The sequence below is a fragment of the Penaeus japonicus genome, unplaced genomic scaffold (genome assembly GCF_977035675.1).
Source record: "Penaeus japonicus unplaced genomic scaffold, GWHDUDI00000001_assembly GWHDUDI00000033, whole genome shotgun sequence".
Lineage (NCBI taxonomy): Eukaryota > Metazoa > Arthropoda > Malacostraca > Decapoda > Penaeidae > Penaeus > Penaeus japonicus.
The window spans coordinates 7,023,319-7,035,818 of record NW_028234435.1 but is presented as its reverse complement, the minus strand read 5'-3'; the positions used below and the strand labels follow the sequence as shown (position 1 = coordinate 7,035,818).

The 12,500-nt window shown below is 41.6% G+C and overlaps 1 protein-coding gene across 1 annotated transcript in view; it reads right to left on the bottom strand.

The window, feature by feature from the left end:
* Nucleotides 1-12,500, bottom strand: part of LOC147467776 (integrin alpha-PS2-like) — a 215,322-nt gene that overhangs the window by 62,260 nt on the left and 140,562 nt on the right. Inside the window, exon 4 of the mRNA XM_086556641.1 lies at nucleotides 5,883-6,003. Within this exon, the coding sequence (XP_086412767.1) occupies nucleotides 5,883-6,003 (121 nt within the window). The remainder of the gene's footprint in view (nucleotides 1-5,882; nucleotides 6,004-12,500) is intronic.

Sequence of the window (12,500 nt, the reverse complement as noted above, 5' to 3'; positions counted from 1 at the left end):
AAAACGACTTTTTACTCTAAGTCCACTCTGTATTCATCTTCTTGTACTCTAAATGCGTGTACTTATAAGCACGGAGATGGCTGAATAGTCACTCACACAGACATCTGGAGAGCAGGATAAGGGACTGAATACCGGCGCTGATGAAGATATGAATAGAGTCCGGAATGAACAGGAGTGAAAATGTATTCATGGGTGGGTTTGTCAAGGCATAAGACACGGACAAAAATAAAAAGACTAATTCAAAGCTGTACTTCATTCCAGAGCATTTCGTTAAAGAAACGTTTGTTCGCAGTTCAGTTTGTATGATCAACATGTTGCTTATTCTATGATTTATTCCATTGTTTAATTCTATTTAGATTATTCCCATGGAGGAGACACCATTTTGTCCGGGATATTAAAAGACAAAGGGTTAAATTGTGTATTTTACAAACTATGTCTTTCCTATTTTTTTTTTTTTTTACATAATTGAGTTTATGTAATTGCTGTAATTACAGCAATGTGTGTGACCGTACATACACGTGCATGATGTCAAGCTGAAGCCAAGGTATGAGCGCCTGAGTGTGCACCAAGTATACATCAATAAGATATCAACACGTCAAGAACTCGCTGTAAAATAAATAAATTAATTAATTAATAAAAAAAAAAAAATCACCAACTTTCCCTCCCCCCTCTCCCTCCCCATCGCCCAACAATAAAATCAGTATAAGCAAATGGTAATCATAAAGTGGGCAAACACAGGCATTCCAGCTCGGCCAGCGAAAGCCACACGGACCGCCAACCCAGATGCCTCGGACTGGAAATGGCTGCACGTGTGCCCTTTTCACTCGCCTTATCAACTCTTCTTCTTTCTACCTCTTTCTTCCCTATGGTAGTTTCTTTTCTTTTGTGTGTATGTGTGTTACTAGTCTCTCTTAACTTCTCAAATTATCGCCCTCTCTCCTTTAGTCTTCTAACGTTCTCTTCCTTCTTCGTTTTTTCTTTTTTTATCGTTTCCTTTCTTTTTCTTCTTTGTCGCTACCTTCCTTTTTCCCGAGGATTTTATGATCTTTATTCTCTTTCCTTTACTTATATTCCCGCCTTCTTTCCTTTCTCTTTTTCGCTCTCTTATTTCTTACCTTGAACATTTTTATTATTGCTTTTATTAACCTTTCTAATTTCTTTTACTTTAATTTCTCTTCTTTCCTTTGTGTTTCGTATCATTTTTTCTATTATCATCCTTATCATTATGATTATCATTAGCATTACCATTATTAATACTATCATTATGATAATCATATCTCTTATCCTATTATCCTCATTACTATTATCATGCTCTTTAATCTTTTTTTCTTCTTTTCTTCCCTTTTATTCATCTTTACTGTCTATCTTCACTTTCTATATCGCCTTTCTTTTCCTCTTTCTTTCTCTTCTTGTTCCTTAATTTTGTTTCAAATATTTTTCATGATTATTGTTGTTATTTTTATCACGCTTACATATTTTCGTCATTATCCATAGTTATTGTTATTATTGCTATGATCATAATTACTGTCATAATTATCATAATCGTTACTATTTTCATTGTTACCATTGTCATCATTATCATTATCATCAATAACACTGTTATTATCACAATCATTACTATTATTATCACTGTTGCCTATGTTGCTGTTATCGTCATTGATATTCCTGCAAGCGACATGACATATTTCAAGACAATGCTTCGTGGTATTAGCAACATTTGCATAAACGGACAGCAATTTACAGAAGTTATTCCTCCGTATATTTTTGTTTTCCAAGATTAGGTTAGATCAACATGGCAGACAGAGTTTAACCGTCCCTTCAAAACCTGTTTCCATTTACTCTCCGACATCATCTATCAGTTTTATCAACACGTGATATCAACCAGCCTTTTAGACTTTGGAAAACACGATGTAAATTCACAGCCCGAAAAGAGCAGATTCAGTAAATTTCTAGAATAAACGGCCGTCGCTTTAATGTCCACGGATTTTACTTTCACGTTCCATTCCGCACATTCCTCTGTCCATGGTGTTTGTCCTCCTTCTTTTCAGGTAAATTTAAGTTCAATTATAGCGTCCATATATAGTTTCGCGGAGCAGGCAGAGTGGGCGAAAGTGGGCACAGAGAAATAGATAACGGATAATAGATAGATCTAACATAGCACACACATACGCACCCACCTACATACATACATACATACACAGACACACACATACACACGCACACACACACACATATATATATACACATATGTAAGTATATATACATATATACTTACATATGTGTGTGTGTGTGTGTGTGTGTGTGTGCATTCATACGTACATACATACATACATACACATATATATATATATATATATATATATATATGTGTGTGTGTGTGTGTGTGTGTGTGTGTGTGTGTGTGTGTGTATACATATATATATATATATATATATATATATATATATATATATAAAGAGAGAAAGAGAGAGAGAAAAGGAGAGGGAGAGGGAGAGACGAGAGAGGCAGAGAGATAGAGAGAAAGAAAGAGAAAGAGAGAGAGACAGAGAGAGAGAAAGAGAGAGAGAGAAAGAGAAAGAGAAAGAGAGAGAGAGAGCGAGATGATTCCGATTCTTCCCACGATGTCGGTCATAATAAATTAACGAGATAAATTATTCCCTTTAACACCCCTCCCGCCCCCTCCCCCCACTTTCTCTCCGCGGGCAGCTATGCAGAAAGATACTTTGAGTAGCGGGCATCACTTACGGGAAAGATGCACGGGATGCCAGAAAAATGCCCTCAAGTCCCATTCCGAGAGTGTCTTGGGCGGGGAGATTTTAGTGCCGACGCATATCCGCATTTTGAATCCAAATTCGCGCGCGAAATTACACGAACGCGGCGATACCCCGAAGCATGTGCACAATCCGGCGCTCGCATTCCCGGCCGGAGCGTTATCTTGACTTCCCGATGGGTCTTGGGCTGAATAACCCATGAATAAACCCCTGATTTTTATGAGGTCCCCCCTCAATCCCACCTCCGCAGCCCTGGACGGCCACAGCACCTCGGCCATGGGCTTATTTGGTCAGGGCTCCGAAGCGGCGCCGGGGCAGGGGGCGGCGGCGTGTGCTACCCGGCTTACTTCAGGGTCGCGGCCATTGTTGTTGCCTCCAGATGCCGCTCGTCAGGCCTTGTGTGGGAGAATATAGGGGGCAGAAAAGGGAGATGTAGGAGGGGGGAGGTCAGGGCTCACTCAAGGGCTCTCCCCTTCTCCCTTTCTCTTGGTCTCCCTCCAAAGTGTATCAAGATCCATTTGTCATCCTTATGAAGATCTATATCACGTTCTTATCGATAGGTGCGGGGGTGGGCAAAGCCGGTAAGGGGGGGGGGGGCACGGGAAGGAGAGGTGGACTCAAATAGCAAACGTTGGGAGAGAAACTCGGGAATCTGGTCACTCACATTGATGGACTGATCTAACATGGAGCAGACTTGGAATTGTCTTTTACGTGCATTCGTCAAAAGTTTTATCTGGTCTCACGATTGTATGCTATTTAAAAAGATTTGGGCTTCTTTTTAAAGAATAGAAATGAAAAATAGGATATTTAGCTCTCCGTAAGTACAACGTAAACAGATGCAAGGGACATATATGGGAACGTATAGCCTACAACTGAACAGCACACACATGTGGACACTTAGATGGTCAAACACTGTAGGTGATGCAGATACATCATGTGGGCGCCATGTGGCCCTGGCATGACAAGCACGGCAGCCCCACCCACGAATTCCTGACAGTGATCGACCCTCCGTGTCCCATAGCAGTGTCCTTTCGCCCCCTGGTGTCCGCTGTCCGGCCGGTCACGTCTCACCGCCTCACCGCGAGTGTCATCATACAGGTGATTATCGTACATCGTGGCGCTTGCACCCAACTGCTATCTTATCCTGATTTGGAAACTATCGTGTAAACCGAGACGAATGCACGCACACCTCCTTCATTTCCATGCAATATTACCACGACACTGGCTTTAAAAGGAGCATCCTCCTGGGCACAGTTAATAAGGCTTCGGACACTCAGCATCTGTGAAAACACCACGAGCGGAAACCAGTGCGAGGTTGTGATTTATCTATCCAAACGAGTCCGCAGAGCTAACGAGACGCAGAAGCATGTCTCGCAAACCCAAACCACATTGAACTCCTGCCGGCCTCGTCCCTAAGCTGTCTGCTCCAAACACCCAGGGTCTGCATCATTGTCTTTACTGCTTTATAAGACCGGCACCGAGACCTCATTAAATCCATAATAAGAAGTCTTTAAAGGGGGATCGCATTGCACCAACGCAGAAGAGGAGGAGGGAAGAGGGGGGAGGAGGGGGAAGAGGAGGAGGAGGTGGAGGGGGCGACGACGAAGGGAGGGAGAAGCAGAGGAGACGAGGATACTAAAGCCTTGTCTTACAAACCCTTCAGAGGACTGACTCTAAATTACCATAAATGCGAGCGACCACTTTCTTTTTGGTCATTTGCATACGGGGAGTGTAAGTGGCCGTAATGACTTCATTAGGCTCACCCAACACCCATTTTTCTGATAAAATCTGTATTATATTTATATATATGACCCTTTCCCCGACATGACCCCGTCTCTATCTTTCTCTTTCTCCCCCCTCCCCACCTCTCTCCCTCTCTGTCTATATATATATATATATATATATATATATATATATATATATATAAATATATGTATATATGTGTATATATATGTGTATATATATGTATATATATGTATATATGTATATATATATATGTATATATGTCTGTATATATATATATATAATCATATGTGTGTTTGAATGTTTGTAAGTAAATATATATATCTATCTATATATATATATACATGTATATATATATATATATATATATATATATATATATATATACGTACATATGTATAAATATATATATATATATATATAAATATATATATGTATATATAAATATATGTATATATATGTGCATATATATATAATATATATATATATATATTCATCTTTATTTCTATCTATTTATCTATTGATCTCTCTAACAATATATATATACATAAATATATATACACATTTATATACATATACATCTATATATATATATATATATATATATATATATATATATATATATATATATATATATATTCACACATGTAAATCACCAGTATTTTATCGTCCCCCTGCCGTTTCCTTTTTTTTCCTTTTTACAACACACTAATTTTGTAGACAAACAACTTTTTTCAAGGAAGGATCATCTTCAGGCCAACTTTATAACGCAGCCATTATAACCCGTGTAGGTCGCCGAGGCTGCAATAAACAATAATTTCCTCTATTTCTAAAGACTTTAAAATCATCCCAATAAAAGCTCCAATCTCTGATCTACATGAACATCAAAAGATCTGCATAATTTAAGTTTTATTGAACTTAAGTTTTCGATCGATCTATCGGCCATCCCTCTCACAGCGTTCTATAGGCCTATGCTATAAGTCCTATGACTTATTTGGATGAATTTACCACCAGGGTTTTGGTCACGCTATTTAAGGTAGGATGATAAAAATGATTTAAAAAGGATAGAGTAAAAATATGACGGATGGGATGATAAGGCTGAAAAGTACTTATGATAATTTCACTGATTATGTAACTAATGATAACATTAGGTTTGACTGTCACGATATTATACAGTTACGAGATCAGGTGGGTTTGGCAGAAAGGAACCCGGAAGAAGAAAAAGAAGAAGGGGAGGAAGTAGAGATTGAAAAGAGCGAAGACACAAAAGAACATACGATAATAAAACAAAAACAAAACAAAGGCGTTGCGCTTCGCCGACGGAAGAGCGACCGCGAGCGCGAAGCCGAAGACAAAGCCAGCACTTACGGGTCCTGCAGGGCGAGAACTCCTGGAAGTCGGTGAGTCCTTGACGAGCCACGTAGCAGGTCCCGACGGGCTCTCTCTTCTTCAGGTTCTCTGTGTACCACACGTAGCGAGGGGCGCAGGCCTGAGGGAGAAGAAGGGAGGCGTTAGTGGGCTGCGTGATGTGGAACATGAGGTTCTATTGGTTGATGCTTTCGGACGCGGGAGAAGTCAAGCGTGTCCGAAGAATATCTCTTGACTTCGTTAAGGTACAACTTGGAAATGTCAATCGAATCTGTGAGTGTGTGCGTGTGCGTGTGCGTGTGCGTGTGCGTGTGCGTGTGCGTGTGTGTGTGTGTGTGTGTGTGTGTGTGTGTGTGTGTGTGTGTGTGAGAGAGAGAGAGTGAGTGAGTGAGTGAGAGTGAGAGTGAGAGTGAGAGTGAGTGTGAGTGTGTGTGTGTGCGTGTGTGTGTTTGTGTGTTTATGCATTCGATATACATATAAGGACAAATGTTCCATTGGTATACAGTATGTGCACCGGCCCTTGACATGATCAATAGCGTGTTTACGTTAGATTAACATCAGCTTCATAAATATAATAAGATTATGATCATGCAATTAGCAAGCAATCATAAATCAATCATTAAGCACGAGATAATTTTATGTGAGAAGGAAGTTGCTTTTATAAGTGTAGCCAAACGCAAACATACGATAAAATCAATAAAAAAAAGGATAAAAACAACAGATAAAAGGTGTGTGTGTGTGTGTGTGTGTGTGTGTGTGTGTGTGTGTGTGTGTGTGTGTGTGTGTGTGTGTGTGTGTGTGTGTGTGTGTGTGTGTGTGATCTATAATAATAATAATAAAAAACAGTAAAATCTCTACTTTGGTTATGGTAAGTACAGCCATAATGGCGCCATTAAGCTGTAGCCATCAAAACAACAAAGCAACCAAAAAACCTTCATAAACAACGCCATATAAATCCAAATACAGATTCAGGGGAGAGATCACAACCCTGCACACAAACACACAAACAACCACTTCCTTGTCACTAGTAAGCCCGCCCACACGCCCATCCAAACACCCACTTAAAGCCACGTTCTTCATGTCCTCCCTCGCCTCCTTCACGCCCACGGTCACGGCGATTTAATGCTGTGTCTCATGCATGTAATAATTATCGTGATTAAAAAAAAATGTCACTTTTACGAACTGTCACAGCTTTTGTCTCTGTTGTTCAACTTAATGTCACCGTGACAAGTACCACTTAACGGAACATTTACGTAAGAAATCACCATTGTCGCTATAAATCACTTGACCATTCCTCCCTCACAATCCTTATGATTAGAGTCACAATCACTATTCATCATCGGGGTCTCTAAACATGACTCCCTTTCCGTCTGCCTCCCTGCAAACAACCGCAATAACCCATAAAATACAACAATTTCCAATCCACTAACAATTTCTGACTGGCTCTTTAGTACACGACAAACGCTGCTATCCATCACGGTAGCTGACCTCCCCTCACCCCCCCCACCCACCCTCTACACCCCCCTCTTCTTCCCTCCCCCGCTCTTATGATCCCTGCCCCCTCCCCCCTCCCCTATAGCCCCTTCCTCTTCCGTGACCGACGAAGATAGTTTTTTTCTTTCTTTCTTTTTCGTGTGATGTTTTTTGGAATTTCATTTCGATGAGGGAGTAAAAATGAGGGGGGGGGGAGAGGAGGGAAGACGGCGAAGAGTAAAGTGGAAGAGACAATTTATGTGAAATGTGTGATAGATATTACAGGCTGATAAGATTTATTTTCAAAATATATTTTAAAAAAAATATTATATATATATATATATGGGTAAAAACAAACGGAAGAATATTAATATGATGAAAAAAAGGGTAATCCAAAAGAGTAATAACAATAATGAAGGGAAGGAAGGAGAAAATAACGAAAGAGTTTTCTTGTCGTTGACGTGTGTGTGTGAGAGAGAGAAAGAGAGAGAGAGAGAGAGAGAAACACACAGAGAGAGAGAGAGAGAGAGAGAGAGAGAGAGAGAGGAAGTCCAAACTTATACCAATTTTTCTACCTTTTATTTTTTGATACGTTTGAATTTCCTGAATCGTTTCCGTGTTCTTTTTTTCTTCTTCTTTTTCTTCCTCTCTTATTTTCCTTTGATTAATCTTCACTCGCTTTTCCACTGCTATGATGACGTAAGCTGTCTATTTTTTCGCTTGGAGAATCTTTTCCATATTGCATATCCTGCTTCCCTTCTGCGCATGTTTAATGAGATGTTTTGCTAAGCTCTGCCGTTCATGACTGACGTTGCATAGTTTGCGTTGTCTACATCAATATGCGTTGCTTTACCGTGTGTTATCTGCTCCGCTTTTGACTTCTGAGGGGGGAGGGGGGCGACTGGACCAATTGGCTTGCAATATATAGTTGTATATATATTTTTTTCTTTTGTTATTCTTTTACTTTATGAGATGGCCAAATAAAAATAAGTGATCTGTTTGCTATCATCATCATTATTTTTAGAACTATGATAAAACACTCATAGCTATTCCACTCCACATCCATCGAGCTACTTTGTTGAATATGCAAGCTTGTCCACGCAAGCCCCTCCCCCCCTCACTCATTACCCCTCTCCCCCACTCTCTACCCCCTCCCCCTCCTACTAACACTCTCTAAGCCCCCCCCCCCTCCCTCTTCCACTCTTTATTTTCCTATTCCTCTGCCCACCCCCTCCTCCTCCACCCTCCCTACCCCCACTCTCCTACTCCCACTCCCACCAAGACCCCGTTCCCCACCCACTCACTTACCCCCTCTCCTTCTCAACCCCCTTCCCCCACCCCCTCACTTACCCCCTCTCCTTCTCAACCCCCTTCCCCCACCCCCTCACTTACCCCCTCTCCTTCTCAACCCCCTTCCCCCACCCCCTCACTTACCCCCTCTCCTTCTCAACCCCCTTCCCCCACCCCCTCACTTACCCCCTCTCCTTCTCAACCCCCTTCCCCCTTCTCTCACCCCCTCCGGCCGCAACACAGGGGTGCCACCCGCACATTGCGACGACCAATAACACTTATCACAATATCCGCTGTGCCAATTTATCATGGGTGTGGCCATCAATAAGCCACGCCCCCTTGTCCTACCGTATCCCGTCGCCAGGCCACTTCAACCTCCAATTTCCGTACATAGACTTTCAGGTCATCGACTTTAACATTTTACTTTTATGAATGACGTCTGAAAAAATAACATTCCACTATTACTATCATTTACACTATATAAACACCAAATCCCATTTCCATTCACAAAATTTTAGGTCATCGACACTTTTTTCTCAATGACGTCAGGAGAAATGACAATGTTTTTGTTTATTTATAAGTGTTGTTGTTGTTGTTGTTGTTTTCCATCCGGACATATAAACGTTTTTGTTTATCTATTGTTTACACGACAGTTAAAAAATGTAACTGCCATAAGGAGTCGTATTTATTTAGACGTAAAGAATAAGGTCCTATGATTTACGATCCTATTTCTCATCTTGCTTTATATGACGTGTATAGATGTTGCGTACAACACTCTCACATTAGGTGTAAGAAATGTATATATAAATACGCAACTGTGTGTATGACTTGAGAAGTAACATAAACATGTTAAATATTGCCACCAAATTGCACTAGTGATTTGTTAACGTTTTTAATAGCATAAAACGGGATATTGGAATGAAATTATCAAGAAGATAACTTTTATAAAAACATCACCTTCCTATCTTTACGTTTAGATTTCTCTTCACTAGTTCTCTTTTTCTCACAATTCTCCGGTATTTCATTCACTCAAATGCCCCCCCCCCCACCCCCTCCTCCCCGCCTGCCTGATTCCTCTTCTCCTTTCCAGTATGAAGTATTATCAGCACAAGCAGATGTACCCCTACTCCCCTCCCCTCTACCCCACCTCCCCCACATGTCCCCGGGGCGTGGCCGGTCCGGACTTCCTGCAGGTAAGTAGAGTAGTGAAGGTCCCCCGACTCCTCCACCCTACCCCTCCTCCTTCGTCTCTCCCCTCCCTACCCTCTTCTGGCTTCCCTCTTCTCACCTCTTGCCTCTTCCCTCTCTTTCTTCCTTTCCTTTTCCCCACTTCCCCCTCTATCCCCTCCTCACATTTCATCTTCCCGTTCTCACCCCTACCTCTTCCCTCTCCCCTCTCTCCAGCCCCTACTCTCTTCTTCCTCTCCTCTCTCGCTATCCTTTCCTCTCCCTCCTCACCTTCCCTCCTTTCCCCTCCTCCACCCTTCTATCACCACCCACACTTCCCTCCTACCCCCGCTCCCCCTCCTTCCTCTCCCCTCCCCCCTTCTCCACCCTTCCATCGCCACCCACTCGTCCCTCCCCATCCCTCCCTCCCCTAACCTCCCCCCTCCACCCCTACTCCTTCACGTACACCTGAAGATTTATGATTCCTTCTTCCCGAGGTCCTCCGCAGCCGACAGGACGCCTGTACGTATCTACATACATACATTAGTTATATACAATGGAACTTTTTTATTTATAGAGGATATGAGGAAAATGGAATTGAATGACAGAATAATGAGAATAATAAAAATTGATAGAATCATCATTTGTATTTTCTTTGCTTTGAAGTTGTTACTTGTCGTTTTATTGTTGTGAGTAACGGTATTGGTGGTAATAGATATGGTAATAGTTGTAATAGAAATATTAGTAATTATCATATCATTACTTTATCATTTTTATCGGTACTATCATTATTATCCTCGTGATAACCATTAGCATACAATAAGAATTCCAAGAAAAAAAACGTAAATCCAGCTCAGATACAAACAAACAAACAAACAAACAGAGACACCTAAACATCTACGGTGGCTTATTACATGTCATTTTCACGCATTAAAAGTCTGGTTTTAACGCCTTACTAGCACGATGTACGCATATAGAATTCGACCTTATGACCCTCTGTCGAATTTCTCCTCATATATTATCGTTCGATTTCAAAATATTTAAAAAGCGTTCACATTATGTAATGATAGTGAATCAATATGTATTGTGTCGGTGATTTTTATGTTTTGGATTTATGTTTATCTTTCTGTCTTTTTATATATGCGTCTGTTTTTCTTTCTCTTTAGTCTCTGTGTTTCTGTCTTTTACTGCTCTCTATCTATCTATCTGCCTATCTCTTTCTTTCTTTCTTTCTTCCTCTCCTTCTCCCTCTCCCTCTCATTCATCCTCGCCCTCTCGCTCTCCCTTACCCTCATTCTCTCCCTCATTCGCGCACCCTCTCCCTAACCCTCTCCCTCTCCCTCTCCCTCTCCCTCTCCCTCTCCCTCTCCCTCTCCCTCTCTCCCTCTCCCTCTCCCTCTCCCTCTCCCTCTCCCTCTCCCTCTCTCTCTCTCTCTCTCTTTCTCTCTCTCTCACTCTATGTAACTTTATCCCCGTATCTCATTCCCTCATCATTAGTGTTCTCTCCAACCCATTCGTCACACTTCTTAGGGTGAAATTAGTGAAGAAACCTCACTCGAAACATGAGTTGTTGCCGCCGGGCACACGTGGGGGCTGCCACTTGACCCTTGGCACTGGCACCGACGGCGGAGCGGGTAGCGGGAAAGGTGTGATATATATATATATATATATATATATATATATATATATATATATATATATATATATATATATATATATATATATATACTGTTAGATCCTCTCTGCCTACGAAATCTCATAAACGGCCAGACAGAGAAAAACATTCCCATCCTCTTCCGGACTCGCGACAAATAATATTTCCTGAAAGAGGGAAAAATTAGACTTCGTGGGAGGCCGTCGTGCGGGAGTTATGTGACGTCAGAGTAACATTATGATGTCATACACCTAGCGTAGAAGACTTATGACGTTATCGCGACGTATCCCGGATGGGGTTAGATCAAAACTCAAAATGTTCCAGAGACAATACTTGTGACTTATCGCCCAGGATGAGAAAAGAAAAACAACCCATCCTCCATCAGAAAACCAAAAAACAAATTCACCTGAAAGAGGTAAAATTAGAACTTCGTCGAGCCGTCGTGCGGGGAGTTATGTCAGTTCAGAGTTATATTATATTGTCATACACTAGCGTAGAAGACTTATGACGTTATCGCGACCGATTGGGATGTTATCAAAAAACAAAAAATTCCAGAGAGACAATACTTCTGACTTAAACAACTGAAATGGCGACTTCCGGTCGTATATCATCATTTACAGAAAGCTCTCTCTCTCTCGTTCTCTCTCTCTCTCTCTCTCTCTCTCTCTCTCTCTCTCTCTCTCTCTCTCTCTCTCTCTCTCTCTCTCTCTCTCTCTCTCTCTCTCTCTCTCTCTCTCTCTCTCTCTCTCTCTCTCTCTCTCTCCCTCCCCCACACAGGAGGGAGGAAGAAAGGCAAGAGAAAAAAAAAGGGAAAGAGAGATAATAAAAACGGAGAAATAACCAGAAATATGAACACCGATAGAATGCTAAAACAGAGAAGAAAAAAAAACATCATAGAAATGAGACTCCATATGAGCGACGACGGCAGCGCACGCCGTTCTTGTAGCGAGTCCTGCCCATGCGAGTGATCCGGCAGCGTTCGTGGCGCGGTCGTGTGCATCCGGGATATAAAAGCCGTGTAAGTGACCCCCTAG